Genomic DNA, 27,882 nt, shown 5'->3' with positions numbered 1-27,882 from the left:
TCTGTCTCTTTTGTTTTCTGACAGTACTGGCATAAAAGATGCTTCAGCTGCGAGGTCTGCAAAATGACTCTAAACATGAAGAATTACAAAGGCTTCGAGAAGAGACCATACTGCAATGCGTAAGTTGTCCCTAAATCATCATTTTGTGTGTGTCAGCGAGCGTGTGTCATGTTTTTATACTCAGCCTGCATCCCACGGACACTGACAGCAGTGTTTAATCTGTCCACACATGGAAATTGGACTCTCTAAATGTGTGTGTGTGTGTGTGTGTTCATGTTGCAACCCAGCTAAGGCCCCCTCTCTTCCTCCTCTGCTGTTTATCAGTGACTATTCCAGCTCCCCCCTTAGAGAAAAGGCCTATATGTGGTGTGGGAAAGTGCCTCCCTCCTCTTTAGTGGGGAAAGGGGGGGGTATCAACAAAGGAAATTCCTGAAGTTCCTCTACAGTGACAGAGGCGGACTCTCTGAAAACTAGCATGTCCACTCACGCTTCAGCACATACTCACACACTAAAGGCTGATCAGGAATCCGTGGAATCCCCCTCTGCCGTTACTTATAATGACTTTCTCCTCCTCTCCCCTGTTTGTGTGAGAGAGAGAGAGAAGGCGTAGCTTCATGTTCTGACAAGCTCTTTTGCATTTTTCCTCAAGTGCCCTTTTGTTGCCAAACAAATAAATCAACACGTCATGCTAGGGTTGTAATTCTCAACCACAGTGGAAAATATATAGCAGTATGCTACCTTGTGGTCAGCTGTTTTCTATAGAATTTGGCTTCCTCTATGATTAATGCCCAGGGCAAGTCTTTTTCGCCAAGTCTAGATAACACGGCACTTTGTTCTGTCTGTTTTTCAAGAAAGGAACATGTGTCTGATGGAGCATTAAGGTGCAAGGCTCCTTTTTGCCTTGCTAATGTCGTCCTCTTTTTGTTTTATTAGCCATGATCAGTCATTAAAAAATCTCCCTCCTCGGGAGGTACAGGTGATTAAATCCAACAGGGTGTGACTGATTTAAAAACTTACAGGAACTCCAGTAGTTTTCCTTGAATGACATACCTTTTTCCTGCCTCTATATATTCCAGGTCTGTAACTAATGATTATTTTCATTGTAGATAAATCTGTCAGTTATTTTCTCTATCAATTGATTAGTTGTTTGCTGAACAAAATGTCTGAAAATAGTACCAGATTTTGATCAGTTTTTCCCAAAGACAAAGATGACATCCTCAAATATTTTTTTTTTTTTAGTCCACAACCCAGTGACATTCAGTTTACTGTCACAGAGGACTTATATTTAAGAATCTGCAATCAGAACGTATATATTCATGAAATGGACATTTCCCTCTGTAGCTGAAATGTTTCCAGCTCCATTAGAGGTCAGTTTAACCTGAGAAAGTAAAACAAACAAAAAACATTATCAGTCTGTAGATTTGATAGGGAAAAACGCCACATACATGCAAATAATTTCCAGTTTTAACCAAATGCTTTGCGCTGCAGTTCCCAGGTGAGCCAATGCATCTGTGCTTGCAGTTGGATGTTGTGGGTTGTCATGGTAGAAAAGCACATACTAATAACATTAACAATGGCTGTGTTTTATTCAAAATTTCCCTTGAGTCATAGCGACATTGAGCCAAATCATCATTGCTTTTATTATTTACACCTGTGCTTTTCTTCTTTTGACATGGAATGAAAAATGGCCTATTGATGCTCCTATTTTGTTTTTGTCACTGTACTTTTGTGGAATTTGCTTATTAGGAGTAATATCGGCCATATACTTAACGATTGAAGCACCTCATCCATGGTACAAAGTTTTTGCTGTGCTTAACTGAGATCTCCCTGACCTCCCTCCGATGTTGGCATTTAGCACCCATGTGCAGTCACAACAACACCTTTATGAATCATTTGTGCATGAGGTGTGGTGACTACAGCAAATTCTCAGCACAGCTCCACCAAACCTCCACCCAGGTGTGCAAACACCTGTGCCAAGGCCTAATTATTATAAGCTTACATCAGATGATAAAATACAGTAATTTGTCCCTACGTCCAGTCTCTCACATCTCCTTCAGCAGGTGTCGTCCTCCTATCACCTGTTTCCACGGACTAAAGTGGCTTCTTCTTTTCCCTTTCCTGCTTCCGATGTTCCCCTCCGCTCGTTGAACCAGCAGGAGCAAGGCCCTTCAGAGCTTGTTTATTATGCCTCTTTCCGTTTGTTTAAAACAAGCCTTGTTCGAGTAAACATCATCAGTGGAAGAGCCTCCCGCTTGAAGAGAGGAATGCAGGCTACGCGCTCTGTTATTATTCTGTGGGATAACTACTTTTTCATTACCCCTCTATATTTGTCCTTGGTAATTGATATAGGCGTTGTTTGTTTTCCCTTTATTCCCACCCACCTCTTCCCTGAGAATCCCATCCCTGATTAGAGTCACGGGGGGTGGGGGGGTTGTTAGAGATATAGGAGGGCAGATAAGTGGACAGAAGAATTCTTCATTTCCCCTGGAGACTGCTGGAGCCACTGGTGGGTCACTGCTTTAATGACTGATTGTCAGACATGTATTTGAACATCAATGTTGTGTTATTAAAACTTGTCACAGATATCTTGATGTAGTGTTATCATGTTCAGTGCCAGTTTCTCTCCCATCAAAATGTGATGTCAGTATTGATTGTTGTTAATAAATAAGAAGAGATTAAAATCATGGTCATGATGTGGCATGGCAGTGCTGGTTGCTTCCTGGTTTATGATTTGTTACAGAGAGATTGTGCAATACCACCAGAGCCAAGACAATTCTTTGCTCTGGATTGATTTTTTTTTTTAGTTTCACACATCAAGCCAAACGATGGCAGCATTATGCCGCCCCAGTGACTGATTTTGGATAGCATGATGGGCGATGATGGGCATGAAAACAGTGTCTAGTGTGACGTTAAACACACACTTAGGGCAGCACTTTTTGTGCTGTTTCCCAGTATAACCAGATTGCAATGCAAGGCTACTTACATAGACATTGAATGGGGATTGTGGAAATGATGGGTGCTGTGGACACGTACCCTCAAAAGCTCCTGGTAGAGGCTTCCAACTGCTGCCAGTTGCTTTTGAAACCTCCCAGTGCTGTGTTGGTCACATAACCCATTATCAGCATTTTACACCCCTGTCCTGTCCTGCTGGCTTACTCTTTCACACAGATGGCGATTCAGAGCTGTTACTACCTCCGCTGCTGGCTCAAAGGCAAAACAACAGAGACCCTTGTTACCGTCTTTGTACGTTTTATAAAGAATGGCGAGGCAGAATAACGGCGCAGTCCCACCTTGAACAGGTTGTGCAAAAGGACCTTCAGTCTGGGAAACTAAAACACAAAGACTCTTCATTTACCATCACAAATGACAAAGAGAAGCCGCAAATCCTCACATTTAAGAAGCCGAATGAAATAATCAATTAATCAACTGATCATGGCAGCTGTAACTGTGATGTGTGTGTTTTGATGTGTTTGCGTCACTGAACATGTTGAGATGGATGTTGTATACTGTACATGTGGAAGAAATGTTCCTGCTGAATGATGCATTACAACCTTTTCAGGTCTCACAGGGTCAAGCCGGCCACAACATCTCCTGGTTCAACTATGCAAACAGGCCTCCCCTCCTGCACAGTAGGCAGTGTGTCTATGTGTGTGTGTGTGTGTGTGTGTGTGTGTGTGTGTGTGTGTGTGTGATTACACATGCGTGGCCCCTGTCACTCCCCCACCCCAGCAACAGTACATCCCCTCCATTTTGATCACTCCCTCTTTAGCCTTCACAGGGCTAACTGAGTTTGTGCATGTGTCACCCACTCCCGTCTGCGACTTATTACCTTGTTATACAACCTGACAGATACATGAGTGTTGTTGTGACTCACTCATAGCCTCAAACAAGCACGAAAAGACGAGCATGGTTGCACACACACACACACACACACACACACACACACACACATTACAAGATACCACTGAGTCACTCAGCTTATATCTGCAACCCTGTTGTGTGTTTGTATAGCAATTTGCTGACCCTTAAGTGCAAGGACAGTTCTTAAGAGACATTGAAGATGACAGGAACGCTGTTAACACAGACGCTGGTTGTGAGGGTCTGTGGCTCGGGCAGCAAACACCCTCGGCTTCAGACAAGCACGGGTTTTCAGGCACAGTGATGTTCTATGAAAGGAAGTGTGTGATCCACCACAAACTAGACACACCCCAGTCCAGAGAAAGATGAACATATATTATTAGTTTTCCTGCTTTGATCGAGGGAAATTCCCCCCCGAAAAAAACAAAGAGAAACACTGCTGGTGAAATGCCCTAAAAGTAATCATTTAAAGTGCCAAATTTATGGCAAACAGTTAGTAAATTTAGCAAAATCTTGAACCCATTTACATTTTCCATACAGATGCGCACTTATATACATAACCCATATTTAACTAGGATGTCACATCGGGGTTAAAACCTCAAGGGAGACTCTGCTAAACCGGGGTCAAAATAGCATCAAGGACATGACAAGACAGTAACAACATCAAACAAAATCCCAATACCCCAAAATACATTTGAGATGCTGTTCTATTCTTGAAATTACAATATTGATGAAAGGAAACTGAGAGCATTAGGACAGAGGTCTGTCCTAATTTAAAAGAGTTTGAAGGAGCTCTGTTGAGCTTCTATGTTGTGCTGTTTGCCGACTCCATTTCTGAATTAACGTTAGCTACTGAAACTCAAGAACGCGTATAGATGAGAAGTGTCACTGTCGTGTCTGTCTAGTAAATATGAGGTTACAGCCAGCAGCTGTTTAGCTTAGCTTTGCACAAAAACTGGAAAATGAGGGAAACCGCTCGCGTGGCTCTGGTTACAAAATATGCTGACAGCACCTCTGACGCTTACTAATTAATGTGTTATATTTAATTTAATCAAAGTTATACTATTTTGCTACAAATTGTTACATAGAGCCCCTTTAAAATAGTAGCTTCTTTGTCATTGTTTGATTAGCTGGATTAGCCTCTGCTGCTAACGTAGAAAGCCACTATGTTTGAATGTTGCTAGTAGTTTCAGTTACAGTAAAAAGTGTGAGCATGCACAGACCTGCATGTGTTTATGGATGCAAGCAGGGATCAAGTGCGTGTTACAATCACAGAGCTTTAGATGCCAACTTCAGTCAACTTCTGCTCTTGTTTGGCGTCACTCATGTTCTGCTTCCAACTCTTGGGGTTTCTTTAAAGTGGCTCATATATCTTTTTTAACAGCACTTTCTGTAAAAAACGCCAACCACAGTCCTTTGTTAAAGTTTTTTTTTTTTTTTTTTACATCCTATAATCAAACCAGGACGCATGCTAATTCAGTTTGTTTACAGTGTTGTCTTGGAAACGGTAAAAATATTGCCTAAATCGGTTACCCAGAGGCTCAGATAGCGGTTGAAGATTTTTGAGGTCACCCTGCCCCTGAGGCAGGCTGGGAACTGCAGTCCATATGAGCAGTTAGATAAGCTGTGAGGGCTTTTCCTCTCCTGCTGGATTTAAGCCATGTGTTTTTGCTGCCTTAAGGACCACACTGAACTGGCAGGCACCATTAATTGTGGACCTGAAGGCGACTTGTGCACAGAAGTCTCCAGTGTATAAAAACACTGACTTATGCGTGGCACGCACAAACCGTTGACAGCCGTTTAGACAATCAATAAGTGAGCGTGCAATGAATAGCTCTTGCTCGATGCATGCGTGCATGTCTGCGTGCATGTCTGCGTGGAAACTGCGTGGTCATTCTTACTTGTGTATGTTTATGTTTGTTATATTTCTTTCAGGGAGAGAGTTTTCTCCTGAGCAGTAGGAGGTCGGGTGGTTGTCAAGAAAATTCCCAGAATCATTCAGAAAAGACTCGCCGTCACGCTCTGCTAAAGGGGGGCTACCCATGACATCATTCACACTCACCCACTGTCTCTTTGACCCTGCTGCTGTGTCTGCTGTTGTGTGCCGTTCCTCTTCCTGTTATCCCCCATAGGGCAGGGCCTGTGTGTATGTATGTGTGTGCATAAGTGTGTGCCTGTGTTTTGTAAGCTTGGAAAGCTTTTTCCACACCTGCTATGGCTCGCCTCCAAAACTCTGCAACCTTGAGGCTCTGCCCCCCACACACACACAGCCCCCCGTCTGCACTTCCTCTTTTTCAGACTACCTTGGCTCCCACTGACAGAGCATTGTTTGTACACTGACATGCTTTTTGTCTACAGGGTCTCCTAACTCAACCTCAGGACCACCTTGAATAACAAATGCCCCCACTGTGGGGCCACAGACTGCACACTGCTTGAGTTATGCTGTTTTTCTCTCTTAGAGTATCAGCTTGAGCGTCACAGTGGGAGTAAAGCTGACATCTGCCTGTGTTTGTTTACTATGTACTGACTTTCTTTGCTGTTTTGTGTATTTATTTTACAGACACTACCCCAAGACACAGTTCACCGCCGTGGCTGACACTCCAGAGAACCTCCGACTCAAACAGCAGAGCATGATGCAGAGCCAGGTAACTGTTTGTGCTCGTAGCTGCTCAAACCAAACTCCAGCTGTGAAACGCACACAGTTTGTTCACATTTTGGCATCGTTCCCGTAGGAAGGCAATAAAAAGACGTGTTTAATTTGAAAAGCTTGACTTGAGTTAGCCCTAAAAATTGATCCGGGAGTAAATGCTTTCACAAAGCCAACTTTCAGATAACGTAATCAGTCTAATTCAGACCTAGTTGGAACTTCCAAGATAAGTGCGTGCTCACAGCTTTAAGACAGACCTGAGAAGTCAAGCATGAAATTGACTCACAATGGACAAGTAAGAGACTTGAAGAGAGAGCCCGGAGGTCCTTGGAAATGTAAAAGTATGACACATAGAATGTTAATATGGAGACAAAAAGAGGCTAAAGTTATTGCCGAGGGAAGAAAAATGGCTGTCCAGCTACAAGTTAGTGGTACACAGCCTCGGAGATGAGCTGCGACAAATGATTATTTTCATCGTCAGTCAATCTGCTAATTAATTTCTCACTTAATGCTCAGTTGTTTGGTCTATAAAGTGTCGGAAAATGTTGATTAATGTCTCAAAAAGCTCTAAATCACCTCCTCAGATGTCTTGGCCAGAAGATGTTGAATTTACTGTCATAGAAGTGTAAAGATACCAGAAAATATTTACTTTAAAGAAGCTGGAATCTGCAAACCTTTTTCCCTATAAAATCACTTGAACTGATTAATTGATTATCAGAACAGTTTGCGATTAAAGCTGTTGTAAGTCGTCGTTTTAACTAACTTCCTGTCCATTTTGCAGTTAGCAATCCCCTCCCCCATTTTTCTACACCCTCGCATGAAAAAGCCTTAATTACCAGACATAGCAACAAACGAGAGGATCCTGCTCTCTACACGTTTAGGAGCAGACAGAACCGCCTCTTAATCAGGTTCTCTGTCCTGATTGGATAAAGTGGGCAGGGAGACCAGAAAATTTCATTTCTCTTTTACTGCACAAGAAGGGGGAAGAAAGACATGAGGTTATTACAGTGATTACTGTTGGAATACAGAGCTATTTAACACTTTGTAAGAAAAAAATATCACTAACAGCAGCTTTAATTCAAATGTTGTTTAATCACTGAATGTTGGTTCAGTTTCTGAGGCTTTGGGTCTTCTCAGTTCAGTCTTTTGAATATCAGTAGACTGGAATACAAGCACCTCTTAAATTATATTATACAGTAATGCAGTTTGGAAGTATCGAATCTGACCTTGTCTAAATCTGTTTTGCAACACTTTCCATTTCCTTTTATTGCCAGTTTGAAAAAAAAAATGCTGGTTACGTAAGACAGCATTGCAGCATAAATGTCATTTAACGCTTGTTATAAGCCTGTTTGCTTCTTCAGTTGGCAGATGTCTTGAGAAACCGCTGCCTTTCAGCTGAGTATTGATTCCTGTGTCCAAAACCAAGTAGACTTAAAAATTAGCTTAATAAGAACCAGGCTAGTCTGGAAAAATAGGATATTTTCTATGGTGACACACTGTTTCTTCAAACTCACATTCCAGAAATAAACCAAATATTTTCTCATGCTCTTACCTCTTGGAACAGGCCTCTTGTTTTACACCGCTGCTGTCATGAGCGTTAATGTAGCTGGCTGTCGTTTGTATGCTTTTTTTACGATGGCTGCAAACTGGATTATAGCCTAATAAATATTGTACTTCTTATACCACACTATGTTTACTGTGACCCAGTAATGATGCGCTGTGTGACCATAGATCCAGTTTGATTCGTGTCCACAGAATACTCTACTATGGCTCTTCCTGCAGAAGCTAAAATAACAAAGACCCAAATATATTCCAGGATAAAAAAAAACCTCATCAGACCAAAATATCCATCTGAACTAGGTCATGTGTTATTGCCTTAATAAAGATGGCTCTGATAGAGTTAGAGAGATTTATGCTCGCCAACAGACTTTCAACAATGTTTTGCCATAATTGGCTCTGTGTAGATAAAGAAAGCATAACAAATCAGAGATAAATTGACGATAACATTTTATTACTTATGTCGGCAGACAGGCAACCTTGAAGGCTGTCACGTCAGGTTTCACTTCTCCTATTCAGGCCTGACGTCTGCGGCATGTTTCTTCAGTACTCTAGGAAGTTGTCTTTTACTGTGATCACCGAAGAAAAACTCATTGGAATGGATGTGACACATTTTAATGCCATATTATGCAAAAATGGAAGTTTTAGTACAGTTCAAGAGAAAACCCAGAGAGGAGGCAGGGCAGGGCTTATCAAAGAGTGTCCGGTCTTATCCGAGTGTCAGTGTCAAACACTACGGATAAAACTGGGGTGTGTGTGTGTGAGAAGGGGTTTTGGAATGGGGGTTGTGGTAGTAGGGGGATATGTGAGGGATTGAGGGACAGATGGTGTTTTTCTACATGGATTGTACATCCCAACACCCCCTCACAAACAACCTATCATACAGTAATAGGCGGTCTGTTGATGATGGTCACCACACTAATAATTTTATGCAAAAGATTTTTGCGTGTGATGCTGAAGGATTTGCGTGATCATGAATAAAGACCTTTACTCTCACAGGGAAGAGCACAGGAGAGGAAACTATGATTTCACTAAGAAATACCCACAGCTTTCAATGAAAGTAGATTGTTCTAAAATCATTTAATTCAAAACAGGGGCACAGTTTGAAGTTTCAGTCCTCTCCTGGCAAAGACAGCTCAAAATATGCTTTTGGTTACAGAAAGGGAAATAAAAAAAAAACTGCTGATTGTGCTGCAAGTCAACCAGACTCCCTCCCTCTAAAAACAAAAGGTCATTTTTAACCTGTTTAGAACTGGATTAGATTCTTGGAAAAAGACTTGCCCAAAATAAATGGAGTATATCTCTGCAAATACAAGGTCTTTATTTAAAATCTTGCTACCAAGTAAAGGTAACACTTGCAAGATGTTGGAACCTCCAGAAATCCACAGTACAATATCTGAACGTTCCTTCTGTCTGGATTGATGCTAATGAAGTGTTGCAGAGTGAAGTTAGAGAGATTTTTAGGTGGCATCTCCAGATGTGCCATTTTAGATTCCTCATGTTAAAGCCAGTAAAACGTATTAAATCTTTCTTACATTTCACGTTAGGTATTCATTCCATTTAAATACAACTGTTTTGGCTTTGAATCTGTTGAGTCTCAGCTTTTATATGGCATATCGTTTGTATTGTAAGCATGAAATACTACAATAGCTAGCGGCCGCTTTGTGGGCACGCACCATTTTTACTGCTTTTTGTGTTAGTTACATAGTGTTGGAATTGTGTTTTGTTTAAGTAAAAGTGGTTATGATGTGCTTTTAGCTTAGCTTCTTCCTGTTTAGTGGGTATGCTGCATGACTGTGTTGCTACATGATTAGCATGCCCTTGTATGGTGTGTTGTGTAATAGACACCCCGCCCTCTGTACACAGGGCCCTAGGCCTATAAAGGTTAAAGAAGCTTTTTTTTTCACTCCTCAAATAAATTCCAATAAATAATAAAAACCTGACAATATTGCATACAACTAACATCTGTGTTAAGATGACAGGGAAAAAACTTCTCGCACTATGATGCTTGAGTGCTACTGTATTATTCTCCTGTAGTCTTTGCGAGTTTGTTTGTGTCTGGAAGTTGAAGGTGTTTGTGGAGAGCCGTGGCCATCTAACCCCTCACCACCATCGCCGCTGCGTTGCCACGGGAAACCTATTGCTATGGTAGCAGGGTAGAGGTTTGTCACACCTCATTACAAGAATTTGCGGGGGGAAACTGAAAGACGCAAGACTGAGAGAGAGAGAGAGAGAAATAAAGAGACTGGAGAGAGCGAATTGGGGAGGAGGAGAGGGAGAGCAATGAGGCGCACATGAGCGAGGGGAAAAAAAGAGAAGAGACAGGAAGGCACCGACACAGAGAAATAGAGGGAGGGAGGAGTGCAGGGTGAAAGAGGAAGAGATAAAAGTAAAATCCCCAGAGGAAGCAAAGCAAGAGGAATGCAAATAGAAGCAGGGAGAAAGATTATAATGAGGAAGAGCTCCAGCTCTATGGGACGACTCTGTCTGCCGCTGTTGAGGCAGTAAAATATGAATGAATGAAAAAGGAGCACAGAGAGAAGGGAGTGTGGGTGGGGGTGTGGATAGAAAGCAGGGGCATGATTGGAGGAGAGGAAGCTGTTGCACGGACCTAAAAAGACAAAGGAGATGGACCGAGGAGTAAAAGTAGGGGGAGGATCGTACGTAGACTGATGGCCGATGAAGGACAAAGATGGGTCGAGGCCACATTAATCTTCTCCATGACTTATCTTTGTGCGCAGGCTTGAGAGCCGTGTATAATTTCCCGTGGAATGAGAATCAGCTATAGTTTACCCCCAATTTCTCAGTGGACGTCACGCCCAAAGGGTGACAGCAGATATCACACTGCATCACACAGGCACACGTTATCTGTGAATCATAACCACGTCATGTCATCACGAGGCGTTGGAAGATGAGAGGAGGATTGGTCAGCAGTCTGCTCAGCAGTGTCAGACACTGCGTGGAGGGATGGAGATGGAGGTCTGTTTTTTGGTAGGAAATGGGTGCAGTCACCACAGAGGCAGCAGTGAGGGTGGAATTAGAAATGTCAGAGGATGTGCCGAAGAGATCTGATGTAGCTGTTTTAGTTTGAAAGTAAAACATGTACCCGACTTCCTGTTTCAGGTTTGTTAAGCGGTGGAGGCGGTTGTGGGTTTGATTACTCGAGGGAGAGGGAGAGAGAGAGCACCATGCATTGTAATTTCTGATACTCATCTGACGCTGCATGGGCTGGACATTTCCTCCTGTGGCCTCGGGGTCAGGACAGGGTGGGCAGGCAGGAAAAACACACACACACATAGACACAGACTCGGTTTGTCACACACTACCTCTCATTATGACCATGTATGGTTGCTACCACGTCCTGAATGTAAGGCCTTCCCCTACCCAGCAAACAGGAAGAGGACGTCACCACAAAAGACTAAGCAATTTTACGTAGCGCCAGCTTGCAGTCTTTGCACACACTCACACACCGCTGATGCTGACGGTACTTCCCTCATAGTTTAGGCATGAAACAGTTTGCTTATTAGGTAGGTAGGTCTCTTGACTGACCCAATACAATGAAAAGGTGATCACATTTTTATAGCAGCACAAGTATAGTTTCATTCAAATATAGGCTAAACTTTCATGGCTCAGTAAAGAAAGTACTTTAGAGGTGACAATTCAGCATTTTAATGTGAGTTGATCCAAACCATGTCCAGCTTTAATAAAGTGAGCAGTAAAACCATTTCCCTCCCGCTGTAAAAATATTTCATTAGGCCAAATAAAATCCTCTATTAGGCTGAAGTAAAGCTTAGGACTGATCCATTTGTGAAATACATTTAAGGTGGACAATAACTGTGGTTGCATGGACAGTATTTCTACAAACCTGCAACCTTCACCCTCTAGTAAGATGTGTGCTTACAAAGCATTTAATCACAATCTAACTTTTTTGACACATACGTAGAGTGAGCCCACCAGCCGTGAAGCATCTGATCTGCCAGAAATATTGATTTGCACTGCCTGTTAATCCATGAGATTCCTGGGGAGGTTACTGGATGAATTGCTCTAAGAGAATTCGCGTCCACTTCCGATAACTTGACAGGATGCGTTGTAGTAGCGCCCATAATTTGCGCACGGTATCTTGCGTGCTAGGATTAAGGTGGATATAATTTTTAAGATGGACCGACATCGCGTCCTAACATTTCCTGTTGAACAACAGCACAACACCCCTGATTGAAATGTCATTCAGATCTGGCCAGATCAGATTGGTCTCTTCCGATAGAAGTGGTTACGTGAAGCATTTTTATTCTGATTGGTCCATGATTCTGATTATTTGTGGAATATTATGGTCCTTGTAAACAAATCTAATAGTACCACAGATACTTTAAAGGTGAAGAGCGTTGCATAATTTCTTTTAAGAAAATTGTAATGCTTTTCAAACAAGCAGAAAAATATCAAGACATCATTTTTCTTTGGTGATTTTCTTTTTTCTTTAATCTCTAAATGTTGAAAGAATGTAGGTCAGAACATCTATAAATAATCATTTCGGCAGCGTTTGTCGGATTTTCCTTGTTGACTCACACAAAAACACATTGAAACTGCTCATCTGGCTGTGGAGTTGATCTCGGGCCATAATGTGGCACAAAATATTTGCCTTGCGTGTTTGAACTTTCTTTTTGTCCCTGACATGATTGTGTTTTTGTTCCGCAGGTTCGTTACAAGGAGGATTTTGAGAAGAGTAAAGGGAAAGGTTACAGCGTGGTCGCAGACACGCCAGAGTTCCAGAGAATGAAGAAAACACAGGAACAAATCAGCAATGTAAGTGTCAGCAGCCCAGTGACCGAGATGATCACCCCTCATTCCACCTGTTTATTCAGCTCTCTACATCATAACAAAGAGCTCTAAATGTGTATCTAATTATCTCGATATGATTATAATCTCTCAATACTGACTGAGGATTTGTTTAGAGGAGGATAATTGGTCCATATGAGGTAAACTGGAAAGGATCCTACTTGAAGGCAGGGTTAGAGAGAGAGAAGAAAATACTGGGAGAATTTGCGATCCTACTTAGAATCAAAATCGTGACACCCGTCGTCTCAGACATCAGTTAATGCTCTCCGCTCTCCTCCTTTTATTGTAATGGAATTCTCCTCAAATCGCCCCCCACATGCTATTCTCCTCCGCTCTCCCTCAGCTCCAGCTATTGATTTGCCATTTCTCTGTAAACACAGAGCAGCGATGGAGAAATGCATCCAGCATTTACATTGTGTCCCCCCGACTGCTTAAGTCAGCTGTAAAGGCCTTTTTATTTCCATGTGAAACGCACAGGCACAGAAAACATACGTCATTATACACATAACTAGCTCTGCGCTGGCCTCGCTAATGGCATAATTAGTGTGGAGGGTGATGGGTAATTACTGCTTTCATGTGGTGAAAGATCTTGCGTGTCTGAGATCAAGGAAACGTGGAAGACAGAGGAAGATGTTCTTATATTAAATGTATTTATGACAGCGCTCACACAAGCCACATCAAGGTAACAAGTGGTGTATTTTGGCGCATCGTGAAGTGTTTTGAGTCAGATTTGATAAACAAGACATCTGTTTGCAATCATAAGGGAACCACCCCAGAGGAATCCTGCAGCTTTCCCTCTTTTTTCACTAAGAAACAAACCAGTTTACTCAGAGCGATCTCCAGAATGTCAGCAATGTGAAGCCTTCATTAACTTCTACTCATCTAGACTTGCGTCCTGATTTTCACTCGTGGTCGACTTTCTCGACTTTCCTGACACCTTCTTCTTGTCAAGCAACAAACACAAAGAGGTATTTAGGAGGTTTAGGAGCAGCAGCCGCAGCAGCCCCGGACCACTTCCTGTAAATACACACATACCATCTGTTCGACCTGCTCCTTTAAAACAAGCCAAAATAATCTCCTTTACACACTCTCACTTAGCATATTGCGCTCGAGAACAGTCGCTGTGTTCTCTCACTGTCCTTCCACAAACACTCCGTCATCCCATCCAGTCTGTGAATACACTCCTCCTCTGTGAATACACTCCTCGCTCACGCTGCCGGCACAGTGGGCTCTTTGAGCGCGGACAGAATCGGGGTTGTAAATCTTGACCGAGGCACTGTGAGTCAGTCTGTTATCAGCCTGGTAATGGGGGGGGGGCAGGTTATTTAGTCATAGAGCAGTCACTCAGTTTCAGTTTCATTAGCATGGCCCTGTTTCATGTTGTAACGTTGAATGCTGCCTTTGTCACACTCGCTGGAGAGTGAACTCTTTGTACCTGAAATTGGAGCGCAGGTGCTTCTTTTAGCTCAGAGGAAAATATTCAGAATGCTCAGTTACACTTGAGAGAAGAGTATTATGAATGATTAAAGTTGCGTTTTGCTGTGCTTTGTCATATGACCTCCTCCTCCTCCTCCTCCTCCTCTTCCTCTCAGTGTTTCCTCTTGACTCTAGAGCAGTTGAGCTTCTTCTTAGTTCCCCTATTTCACTTCACCTGGTCTTCCTGATGTGTCAGCGAGGGTTGCTATGCAACTCTGAGCTCACTCTACTTCCGGCCGCCGAGATGTCATTTCCTCTCAGCGTCAAGCTGCTTCCCGAGGCTCTGCTGCACGTAGCGGCGCCCCACCTATAGCCACAAACACAGGGGGAGCTGTAGAGGGAGTGGGAGACACCTGGTGGATGGAAAGTGAACTGCACCTTGACAGCTTCCTGGAAAGAAGACTGCACCTGTAGATTTGAAGCTTTGAAATGGAAATGTTGCCGATTTTCAGCGTGTTGGTACATATGCAAATGAACAAGGTTAAATTTCTCTCCATTTTGCCTGCAACCGGAACCCCCCACCCGTTTGCTGGCATAAAATACACACATTCATTGTCTGTTTCTCACCTTGTAGGTTTTCTACCATATGAGCCAAAGGGAAAACATCAGCCCCTTTTTTCTCTGTTTTCTCTGGTCATGTAGCACCAAATATTTGCGTCTTTCTACTGCATAGACAGCCCAGTTCTCTTTCCAGCAATGAAGTACTTCTTTATGTTCTAGGTGTATGCTGTCTCCATGCTCATTTCTCATCTTACACTGTCTGTACTTGTCTTTTGCAGATTAGGTACCATGAGGACTTTGAGAAGAAGAAGATGGGAGGAGAGGCCCCACATCATCAGCCAAGCAACCCCAGCCAAGGTATTCCTCTAACACACATACACACTTGGCTACGTGTATATAACTTACTAAGTCTTTTAATATTTTTATTGATCAGTCAGATGACAGTTATCTTGATTATTGTGTACCTTTTGTGGGCAAAAAAGCAGAAATGTGTCTTTGCTTGAGAACACAACAAATGACATTCAAAACAGAACGCATTAAAAGAAATTTACACCAAACAAGATAAGAGTTACATTAAAAAGAGCACCAGGGACTTTATGTTTGATACCACTCGATACCACTTAGGGGAGTTGGAAAATTTGCTTTCAACCCTTCACTGCCTGACAATCACATCAGGCATTTTTGTTAATCTGAGAGAAGAGCATTGTCTTTACATTTTTCATTAAGCTTCTTGCCGTGTCTGTACTTGGCTCTATTGCTGCCACAGGCTGTATGAGCTCACCGGGCTGGGTGTTGCCACATCGCACCACTCAAGGAACTTGGTTGTAACATGTTCACTGCCCTGCTCCTTGTTTCAGCCATACAGAATTGCATTGCTGAAGAACTTCAAAATCTTAAAAGTAATCTTAATAATTTTACAGTAAATGATTACATGCGTAACCATTAATTCATCACTCAAGCCAAGAGATTGTTTTCTGAACTCGATCTCATTCAAACATGATGAACGTTTCGTCTGAAAGTGACTTGAAGCTTTCAGAGGTCAGTGAAACAGTCACCGCTACAGGATTTGAATGACCAGCGTATACGCTGTTTGTATTTCACACACCTGATTTGCACTTAAAAAACAGAAAGGCATTGTTCAGCAGGTTGTGTAACAGGGAAATCATTCAGCCATTGGATGCACGTCTTGGCTTGCCATGTTTTTGAGTTCCTCGTTCTTTTCATGCAGACATACAATCAGTGATTAGACCCAGCATTAACATGTATTATGCACTGAAATCTTAATTCTCTGTGTCTACAAGTGAGTGTGGTATCTGAGACAGACAGCTCATTCATGTGCTCCTCTTTCTGTTTTACCAGCAGCCTACCAGCCGCCTGCAGCCTCTCAGAACTACCACTGTGAGCCAACTCCTGAACCAGTGCGCCAGGAGGTCGCTGCCCCTCCTCCCTCTGCTGGGGTAAGGCCTCTATAGTCCTTCCACAATTTTGTAAAACATTTACATAAAAACATGTTTACACCTCATGATTTTTGCTATTTATGAGTAGAACTGAAACATCGACATGCACCTTTTGGTCATTTAAACTTTTTCTGAGCAGCTTTTCTTCAGCTTCTTCTGTTTTTATTAACTTTCTCTGCTATTAAACTGAATATTTGTTTATTTTTGACCTCTTTATTTGCATTAGTCACAGACTTTTTTTACAAGGCTGTGTACTCGGCAGGTACCGCTAAGAGAGCCATCCAGACACATGTTATCTCTGTATAATTCACAAACTTACAGAGATGAGTTCTGTTGTAGCTCCTTGCTAGTATTATTTATTTATTTATTGATGAGTCATTAGTTATTTATCCATTCATATGATTTCTGTCTTTAGTAGAAGCATGAAGGGACTTAAAACTACAAGGCTTTGGCGATATCCAAAATTTTATATCAGATAATGTCCCGCCTAAGCCTACAAACTATGTTTTGTTATTATGTTTTAATAATCATCATAATAAACTAGCATTGCACTCCTCCGCTAAGGCCCAACAGGCCCCTTTAATGCGATCAAGCCTAATCCTATCACTCTGAATGTTAAACCACCCATAACTGCTTAACAATAATTTAAGCTCAGCAGATCTACGACCGGCATCAAATTGTATTACTCATGTAATTCTCACTCATAGATACCAGCCACTTAAAAACGTCAGATTCTTTTTTTTCATCAAGATCCAAAGTGTCAAAAAAACGCCTCATCCCACAATTTTAAAGAAAGTCAAAAAAGAAATCTGGATCCGTCCCTTTTATCTGGATCAAAAGTAAGTGGGGTAGTTTCTGGGCCTCCATCCAAGTTTTGTGTAAACCTGTTCAGCAGTTTGGGTGTAATCCTGCTGACAAACAAACAAACACACTGACACAGGTGAAAACATAACCTCCTTTGCAGAATGTGATTACTCTTGTCATCAGCTGTTGTCAGGAACTAACCGAAGCGATCCCTGTCATCCACAGAAGCGATACAGGGCCGTGTATGACTACTCTGCCGCCGATGAGGACGAGGTGTCCTTCGTGGACGGGGACGTGATTGTAGACGTGCAGCAGATCGACGAAGGCTGGATGTACGGCTGTGTGGAGCGCACCGGCCAGCGGGGCATGCTGCCCGCCAACTACGTGGAGGCCATCTGAGTTAGAGGGAAAGAAAACGAGGGAGAGAAAAAGAAGGAGGAGGAGGTAGAGAAAGGGAGGGAAAGAAGGAAAGGAAAAGCCCAGTGCCATCTCATCTTAACGCAGCTTTCTCTTGATTTTACTCTTGTTCCCTAACCTGTCCTGTGAGACCCTGAAACCCCACCCTCCCCCTTCTGCATCCCTGCTCTGCTCTCACTGTTCAGCTCCACCACAGACACCCTCAGCCTATCTGTCTGTCTGTCTGTCCTTCTCCGTCTGTCTGCCTGCCTGCCTCTCTGTCAGTTTGTCCGTGCTGTCTCTGTTTGGATGTCCGTCGTCCTCTTTATCTTTTCCCCAGTCCCGTCTCTGCTCTCGTGCTGTCACAAGTGGAAATGAAAAGTCTTAAAAGATAATGGTTCATCGCAGTATGTCGGGGGTCACGCCGTGTCACACAGCTCCATCCTAGCTACAGCGCTAAGCAATCCTGACACAACATCATGCAGAAACGAAGACGAAATTATGTTTTTAACAAAGCCCTTTTTCAACACAGCTGCAATGTTTTCTTTGGTGAAGTTTGAAGTGTGGGTTTTCTTTCTTTAAATTTGCAGCGTGATCTTGGCCAGACTGGAAACACAGTGTAGAAATCTCAGTCTTATCAGAACTATAAGCTTGAATGTGTTTGACTTGTGTACATTCCTTTAACCTCTAACCCTGTTGCACCAATCAGCCAGTTCTCAGTCTTTCCAGAGAGGTTTTTAATAGATTTATAGATGAAGACACACATCTCGCCACTCAAGAAGGCACCCTCTCGTTCAGCACTGCATTGCGGGTATCGTGAAAACTGGAAATTGTAGCCTAACTGAAGAGCACCTCCTGTCGTTGCCTTTCCCATGGCGTGTCGGATACAGGAGGGATCAGGGACAAGTTAGGGGACATTATCAGTCCATCTCTGGCAGCCACACTGAATACATCACCTCAGTCGGTGTGGATGTGCTGTATTTACACCCTTATTCCTGTGTTTTTGTAGCCTGAATGCCTTCAGTCCTGAGAGAATCACAAAGTTATGGTGATCGAGGATTGGAGAAAAGAGATGAGATGCTACAAAATCTCTATGAAAGAAAAACATTGAGAAAAGAGAAGGCCAAGCACAACTCTATATTGCAAATCTTTTTTTTTTATTTTGAATTTATTCCACTGTTTTTGTGAGGAAACATTCCAGCCTTTTTTTTTTCTTCTTCCATTTAATGTGAGAGACGTTGAATCCTTGGCTGTGGTAAATGTTGTTGTCGTTTTTTCTCATGCTGTTCCTCTTTTGCCTTTCTTGTTATTGTAAGATGCTTATTTTCAAAAACACAACAGAAAAAGGATTAAAGTGTATTAAAATAAATAAACCAGCAAATCAATTTATGAACCGAGGAAGAAGACTTGTGCAGTTGCAGTATTAGATCAGCTGTGGGATTAATCTAAAGCCTGTAGTTTCTGGCCAGAACAGGCCTTTTTATGATGTTGTTTAAAGGTTCACTATGTAGTTTTGAGAAAGAATTTTTAATCAGAGGAGAAAGATCTTCATTGATTTCTAAACAAACTTAATAAACAAACTGACCTTTGTTTTACTTGTTTGTATTTGCTGGACCCTGCCACCTTTCTGGCTTCAAACAGTGTGTTATTACCTCATTCAAGTTGCAAATATTAAAATTTCTGACGTTGAATTTCTTCTCCAAAACTACATGGCGCCCCTTTAATATTCTGGGGCTACTAACGAGTAATGTGACAGAATGGCATTTAAAATAAATCATGAAAGAAACGTTTTATTCTTGCGCTTTGGTCACCTGTTTATCACTTCCAAAGCTCTGATTTTTTTCTGGCAGGTGAATCCAAAAGTTGTCAACTATTTTTGATATTTGCAAATCTGCCAAAATGTACCTGCATTTGTTTGGTGGTTGGAAGTTTGGTTCATAAAATCAAGCATTTAAGTTGCTGGCTGTTACACAGAAATGCTGTATCATTCCTCCACTCAGCATACTGTATTTCTGTGAGGACCTTTATTAGATTTTAAACGTGATATTTGACCGTTTCTCAGTGGTGTAAATAATCCAATCGGCCCCTGACCGTACATCCCCCCCCCCCCCCCCTTTTCTTGCTGTTTCATTCTCCTGTGATGCACTGTGACTGTCACAGACATGAGGGATCGGGGCGGTGTTTTAGGCGGGGCTGGGGGGAGCAAAAATATTCAGCTTTATTAAAAAGAAACAAGGCTCTCACTATGTAGCTAGATGACATTGTACAATTGTATATGTATCATAAAAGGTAAGTTAGGGAAAATGTTTTTACAGGTCATGGTGCTCTGGGAAGTGGCTTGCCTGCAGATTAAAAGTGGTTCATATTTTTTGTGAAATGTGGCTGAGGGAGAAGTGTTATGATTTAAAAAGTGGACTCCTGGAAGAATCCTGTTTGGTGCAAGTCAGTGTTGAACATTCATAACATTTTGCAACTTTCTAATGTGAGAAAAACTGTCAGTGAATCAGAAAAAATCCACCTCGAACTGAGTGAATGAACACACTGTATGTACGCCTGTATTTTGCATTAACCTGTGTTTGACAACAGGACATTTGCAAAACAGATGCTGGATCGGAAGGCTGTTTTTAGAGCTCACGGTTGTGTTTCTCTTGAGGGTTTGGCTTGAAGTGAATTGAGTGTTGTTCCTGGCTTCCGATGATGTTCGCTCAAAATTTAATTTAATAACAAAGCTACTCACACTGGTGGTTCTCACTTGCACCTCCGTTTCCGTCTTTTGTCTCGAGGGCGTCAATTTTGACAGAAAAAGTGGCCAAAGACAGCCAGCGTTGTGTAACGAGTGTGGCTCAGGATGGATTTGTTGAGGGCAAAGTCAAATTTGAGCGTGTGATGATGTAAGTGTGCGAGGCCGCTGGGGCGACAGAGGGCAGCGATCTGATGATCTAAATCTCCCCCGCTTCGAGGCAGGGCAAGTTGTTTGTCTGACCTGGATATTAGTCGGAAGTTAACCTCTTTGCGCCAAATGCCGCTCTTCTGCTCTGGCATCACTCATCTACTGAACCATAACATCATATCATAACCCTGTTTCCATTCAGTTTCTGTCTCGTATCCTGTCCACCAGTCTGCTCAGATCCCTCTATTCCTTCAGCCTTCATTGTAGGCTCCTGCGCTTCAGATGAATCACCCCCTGCTTCTATGATACTGGTTATATACTGTAGACTTTGCAGAGTGAACTCATGTAATCCACAATCGGGTTTAGCATTCAGACCGGTTTTGTGCATTTCATCTTAAGTCGTTTTTGTTTTTGATATAATTTTGTTATTTTTTAAATGAAAAAAAATAAAATAAAGATACCATATGCATATTGACATACACGTGTATTCAAAACTCATTCTGGATACATGCTCAGATTTAAGGACCTGATATCATCTCCTGTTGCCCTGTTACAGCACTTCAAATTGTACTTATGATTCTGCAGATTCAATAAAATGTCATTTTTTTCTCAGACTGTTGTTTGTGCTTTGTCTTGTGTTGTTGTTACAGGTTGATGTATGTTGTACACCAATCGCAAATTCATCAATAACCCACACAGCAGAACCGGTCACCCCACATTAGGCACATACACACCCACCTCACACAACATCACCTACATCATCACCTGCATCACCTGCAACATGCATTATATAGGAGAAACGGGCCACACCATCCTCACGAGATTACAACCACACCTGTATAATATCGGGGAAGGTAGACTTCTACACACCTGGTTAACCACTTCCAAACTCACCCTGTCAATAACCTAATCATCACAGGACTGGAAAATAACGACCGCTGGACCAGCGGACAGAGGAAAAGGGCAGAGAGAATCTGGATCCAGAGGCTGGGCACTCTTCCCAAAGGGCCTCAATGACCACTAGACCCCATTGCAAACATTGAAAACAAAAACAAAACAAAACCCCCCCCCACCACCACACACACACACACACACACATGCACATACACACAACCCTCAACCTACCCCCTTGGACTCCCCTTCCAGCTGCCCCAGGAGCCGTCCCCGGGGTGAAGACTCATTGCTCTGTTTCTTTATTAAAATCTTTGTGTGCTGTGGTGTTTTACTTTATTATATTGCATTTATTATACTATGTTTACCTGTTTGCACTTACATTAACATTAGATGTCTATTTAAATAAATATATATATATATATATATGTCTATGAGTTATTTTAATGCCTGACCTACCCCAACCTTAGCACTTTTTAGCGTTCTTTACTGTTTTGCATATCTTTTAATATTCTTTTTACAAATTCACACACTTATTAAATTATGCACTTTTTATCTTTATTTTCCTTTTAGATGTGTCTATTTTATGCACTTTCCCTGCATGGGATCTTATGCACTTACAATACTACTTTTTTATCTGTGTGTTCTTACATATTTTTTATATATCCTCTACCTTCATCACATGTTTTCCTTTGACTATGTTCCCTATCCCTCCCCATCATTATTCCAGGCACTTATATATTTATATATTTATCTTCTAATTATGCAACACTAACCTCCACCTACCCAATTGTTTTATTGCATGTTGTTGCTTATGCGTTTTTTCTCTCTATATATATATTTATGGATGTATATACTTATAATTATGCATGAATATAGAAAGATATATAAAAATATATATATATCAAATGTTGATTGTCTTTTAATGTCCATGTGCATGCGGTCATCACCACGGGCCAAATAAACCTGGCTCACTCTGGTGCATGTCTGGCCCAGCCAAGATTCAAGCCCAGGTCCACCACAGGGTACTCAATGTGCCCAGCATCTTCCTGATCATCGCAGTTTGACGTTGAACCTTCTAAACACCATTATCACTTCATCACTCCCGCCTCCAATTACAAAAAAAATTATAATAAAAATAAAAAATCGCCATCCACCATTTTGTTGCCGTCTCCACCATTTTGTCTCTGCCCTCTCGTTCTGCTGGTGTCTCGCATCTCTCATGTCTCGTTCAGCCAGTATAGGACCACATCTGGGAGAAATTTGGAGTCAATCGGCGCAAATACCTGGAAGCTATTGAAAAAATCGGCCGACGTATTTTTCATGAAAAATGGTCTTTTCTTTAAAATATTCATGTAAAATACAAATTCCACCGGAATCCAACCAAAACTGGCGAGCCTCATTCCACCAGTGAGGAGGACATGCGTGATCGATTTCGAGTCAATCGGTCCAGCCGAACCCTAACCCTAACCTCAGCCTTAAGCCAGCCTCATGAAACATTGTCCCTCTCACTAAAATATTCACCAAAAATACAAATTCCACCCGAATCGAATGGGGACTGCTGTGTCTCGTTCAGCCAGTATAGGGCCACATCTGGGAGAAATTTCGAGTCAATCGGTCCAAAGACCTGGATGCTATTGAAAAAATCGGCCGACGTTTTCATGAAAAAGGCAACTTTTTTCATTAAAAAAATTCACCAAAAATACAAATTTCACTAAAATCCAATAAAAATTGCTGGCCTTTCTTTTGCCAGTATGGACAACATTTGTGTGCAATTTATAGTCAATCGGTCAAAAGACGACCGTAACCCTAACCCTAGCCCCATAACCCTAACCCTAACCCTAACCCTAACCCCAGCCTTAAGCCAGCCTCATGAAACATTGTCCCTCTCACTAAAATATTCACCAAAAATACAAATTCCACCCGATTCCAATGGGGACTGTTGTGTCTCGTTCAGCCAGTATAGGGCCACATCTGGGAGAAATTTCGAGTCAATCGGTCCAAAGACCTGGAAGCTATTGAAAAAATCGGCCGACGTTTTCATGAAAAAGGCAACTTTTTTCATTCAAAAATTCACCAAAAATACAAATTCCACCCGATTCCAATGGGGACTGCTGTGTCTCGTTCAGCCAGTATAGGGCCACATCTGGGAGAAATTTCGAGTCAATCGGTCCAAAGAGCTGGAAGCTATTGAAAAAATCGGCCGACGTTTTCATGAAAAAGGCAACTTTTTTCATTAAAAAATTCACCAAAAATACAAATTTCACTAAAATCCAATAAAAACTGCTGGCCTTTCTTTCGCCAGTATGGACAACATTTGTGTGCAATTTCGAGTCAATCGGTCAAAAGACGACCGTAACCCTAACCCTAGCCCCATAACCCTAACCCTAACCCTAACCCCAGCCTTAAGCCAGCCTCATGAAACATTGTCCCTCTCACTAAAATATTCACCAAAAATACAAATTCCACCCGATTCCAATGGGGACTGCTGTGTCTCGTTCAGCCAGTATAGGGCCACATCTGGGAGAAATTTCGAGTCAATCGGTCCAAAGCGCTGGAAGCTATTGAAAAAATCGGCCGACGTTTTCATGAAAAAGGCAACTTTTTTCATTAAAAAATTCACCAAAAATACAAATTTCACTAAAATCCAATAAAAACTGCTGGCCTTTCTTTCGCCAGTATGGACAACATTTGTGTGCAATTTCGAGTCAATCGGTCAAAAGACGACCGTAACCCTAACCCTAGCCCCATAACCCTAACCCTAACCCCAGCCTTAAGCCAGCCTCATGAAACATTGTCCCTCTCACTAAAATATTCACCAAAAATACAAATTCCACCCGATTCCAATGGGGACTGCTGTGTCTCGTTCAGCCAGTATAGGGCCACATCTGGGAGAAATTTCGAGTCAATCAGTCCAAAGACCTGGAAGCTATTGAAAAAATCGGCCGACGTTTTCATGAAAAAGGCAACTTTTTTCATTCAAAAATTCACCAAAAATACAAATTCCACCCGATTCCAATGGGGACTGCTGTGTCTCGTTCAGCCAGTATAGGGCCACATCTGGGAGAAATTTCGAGTCAATCAGTCCAAAGCGCTGGAAGCTATTGAAAAAATCGGCCGACGTTTTCATGAAAAAGGCAACTTTTTTCATTCAAAAATTCACCAAAAATACAAATTCCACCCGATTCCAATGGGGACTGCTGTGTCTCGTTCAGCCAGTATAGGGCCACATCTGGGAGAAATTTCGAGTCAATCGGTCCAAAGAGCTGGAAGCTATTGAAAAAATCGGCCGACGTTTTCATGAAAAAGGCAACTTTTTTCATTAAAAAATTCACCAAAAATACAAATTTCACTAAAATCCAATAAAAACTGCTGGCCTTTCTTTCGCCAGTATGGACAACATTTGTGTGCAATTTCGAGTCAATCGGTCAAAAGACGACCGTAACCCTAACCCTAGCCCCACAACCCTAACCCTAACCCTAACCCTAACCCCAGCCTTAAGCCAGCCTCATGAAACATTGTCCCTCTCACTAAAATATTCACCAAAAATACAAATTCCACCCGATTCCAATGGGGACTGCTGTGTCTCGTTCAGCCAGTATAGGACCACGTCTGGGAGAAATTTCGAGTCAATCGGTCCAAAGAGCTGGAAGCTATTGAAAAAATCGGCCGACGTTTTCATGAAAAAGGCAACTTTTTTCATTAAAAAATTCACCAAAAATACAAATTTCACTAAAATCCAATAAAAACTGCTGGCCTTTCTTTCGCCAGTATGGACAACATTTGTGTGCAATTTCGAGTCAATCGGTCAAAAGACGACCGTAACCCTAACCCTAGCCCCATAACCCTAACCCTAACCCCAGCCTTAAGCCAGCCTCATGAAACATTGTCCCTCTCACTAAAATATTCACCAAAAATACAAATTCCACCCGATTCCAATGGGGACTGCTGTGTCTCGTTCAGCCAGTATAGGGCCACATCTGGGAGAAATTTCGAGTCAATCGGTCCAAAGACCTGGAAGCTATTGAAAAAATCGGCCGACGTTTTCATGAAAAAGGCAACTGTTTTCATTAAAAAATTCACCAAAAATACAAATTCCACCCGATTCCAATGGGGACTGCTGTGTCTCGTTCAGCCACTATAGGGCCACATCTGGGAGAAATTTCGAGTCAATCGGTCCAAAGAGCTGGAAGCTATTGAAAAAATCGGCCGACGTTTTCATGAAAAAGGCAACTTTTTTCATTAAAAAATTCACCAAAAATACAAATTTCACTAAAATCCAATAAAAACTGCTGGCCTTTCTTTCGCCAGTATGGACAACATTTGTGTGCAATTTCGAGTCAATCGGTCAAAAGACGACCGTAACCCTAACCCTAGCCCCATAACCCTAACCCTAACCCCAGCCTTAAGCCAGCCTCATGAAACATTGTCCCTCTCACTAAAATATTCACCAAAAATACAAATTCCACCCGATTCCAATGGGGACTGCTGTGTCTCGTTCAGCCAGTATAGGGCCACATCTGGGAGAAATTTCGAGTCAATCGGTCCAAAGACCTGGAAGCTATTGAAAAAATCGGCCGACGTTTTCATGAAAAAGGCAACTGTTTTCATTCAAAAATTCACCAAAAATACAAATTCCACCCGATTCCAATGGGGACTGCTGTGTCTCGTTCAGCCACTATAGGGCCACATCTGGGAGAAATTTCGAGTCAATCGGTCCAAAGAGCTGGAAGCTATTGAAAAAATCGGCCGACGTTTTCATGAAAAAGGCAACTTTTTTCATTAAAAAATTCACCAAAAATACAAATTTCACTAAAATCCAATAAAAACTGCTGGCCTTTCTTTCGCCAGTATGGACAACATTTGTGTGCAATTTCGAGTCAATCGGTCAAAAGACGACCGTAACCCTAACCCTAGCCCCATAACCCTAACCCTAACCCCAGCCTTAAGCCAGCCTCATGAAACATTGTCCCTCTCACTAAAATATTCACCAAAAATACAAATTCCACCCGATTCCAATGGGGACTGCTGTGTCTCGTTCAGCCAGTATAGGGCCACATCTGGGAGAAATTTCGAGTCAATCAGTCCAAAGACCTGGAAGCTATTGAAAAAATCGGCCGACGTTTTCATGAAAAAGGCAACTTTTTTCATTCAAAAATTCACCAAAAATACAAATTCCACCCGATTCCAATGGGGACTGCTGTGTCTCGTTCAGCCAGTATAGGGCCACATCTGGGAGAAATTTCGAGTCAATCAGTCCAAAGCGCTGGAAGCTATTGAAAAAATCGGCCGACGTTTTCATGAAAAAGGCAACTTTTTTCATTCAAAAATTCACCAAAAATACAAATTCCACCCGATTCCAATGGGGACTGCTGTGTCTCGTTCAGCCAGTATAGGGCCACATCTGGGAGAAATTTCGAGTCAATCGGTCCAAAGAGCTGGAAGCTATTGAAAAAATCGGCCGACGTTTTCATGAAAAAGGCAACTTTTTTCATTAAAAAATTCACCAAAAATACAAATTTCACTAAAATCCAATAAAAACTGCTGGCCTTTCTTTCGCCAGTATGGACAACATTTGTGTGCAATTTCGAGTCAATCGGTCAAAAGACGACCGTAACCCTAACCCTAGCCCCACAACCCTAACCCTAACCCTAACCCTAACCCCAGCCTTAAGCCAGCCTCATGAAACATTGTCCCTCTCACTAAAATATTCACCAAAAATACAAATTCCACCCGATTCCAATGGGGACTGCTGTGTCTCGTTCAGCCAGTATAGGGCCACATCTGGGAGAAATTTCGAGTCAATCGGTCCAAAGACCTGGAAGCTATTGAAAAAATCGGCCGACGTTTTCATGAAAAAGGCAACTGTTTTCATTCAAAAATTCACCAAAAATACAAATTCCACCCGATTCCAATGGGGACTGCTGTGTCTCCTTCAGCCAGTATAGGGCCACATCTGGGAGAAATTTCGAGTCAATCGGTCCAAAGACCTGGAAGCTATTGAAAAAATCGGCCGACGTTTTCATGAAAAAGGCAACTGTTTTCATTAAAGAATTCACCAAAAATACAAATTTCACTAAAATCCAATAAAAATTGCTGGCCTTTCTTTCGCCAGTATGGACAACATTTGTGTGCAATTTCGAGTCAATCGGTCAAAAGACGACCATAACCCTAACCCTAGCCCCATAACCCTAACCCTAACCCTAACCCTAGCCTCAGCCTTAAGCCAGCCTCATGAAACATTGTCCCTCTCACTAAAATATTCGCCAAAAATACAAATTTCACCCGAATCCAATGGGGACTGCTGTGTCTCGTTCAGCCAGTATAGGACCACGTCTGGGAGAAATTTCGAGTCAATCGGTCCAAAGACCTGGAAGCTATTGAAAAAATCGGCCAACGTTTTCATGAAAAAGGCCATTTTTTCTTTAAAATATTCGCCAAAAATACAAATTTCACCCGAATCCAATGGGGACTGCTGTGTCTCGTTCAGCCAGTATAGGACCACGTCTGGGAGAAATTTCGAGTCAATCGGTCCAAAGACCTGGAAGCTATTGAAAAAATCGGCCGACGTTTTC

General features: G+C 42.2%; 1 protein-coding gene across 2 annotated transcripts in view; it reads left to right on the top strand.

The window, feature by feature from the left end:
• lasp1 (LIM and SH3 protein 1) overlaps positions 1-21,028 on the top strand; it is a 31,105-nt gene extending 10,077 nt beyond the window's left edge. Inside the window, exons 2-7 of one of the 2 annotated variants that reach the window (XM_084371869.1) lie at positions 25-119; positions 6,419-6,503; positions 12,752-12,859; positions 15,148-15,226; positions 16,232-16,326; positions 17,356-21,028. In XM_084371869.1, the coding sequence (XP_084227995.1) occupies positions 25-119; positions 6,419-6,503; positions 12,752-12,859; positions 15,148-15,226; positions 16,232-16,326; positions 17,356-17,529 (636 nt within the window). In that variant the 3' untranslated portion in view covers positions 17,530-21,028. Of the gene's footprint in view, positions 1-24; positions 120-6,418; positions 6,504-12,751; positions 12,860-15,147; positions 15,227-16,228; positions 16,327-17,355 lie in introns of both variants that reach the window. The other variant, XM_084371868.1, reaches the window with a different exon arrangement.
• Positions 21,029-27,882: the final 6,854 nt, after the last annotated feature.

This window comes from Pagrus pagrus (assembly GCF_965226575.1).
Source record: "Pagrus pagrus genome assembly, chromosome: 13".
NCBI lineage: Eukaryota > Metazoa > Chordata > Actinopteri > Spariformes > Sparidae > Pagrus > Pagrus pagrus.
The sequence above is the reverse complement of the archived record's forward strand: the minus strand, read 5'-3'. Positions and strand labels throughout refer to the sequence as shown.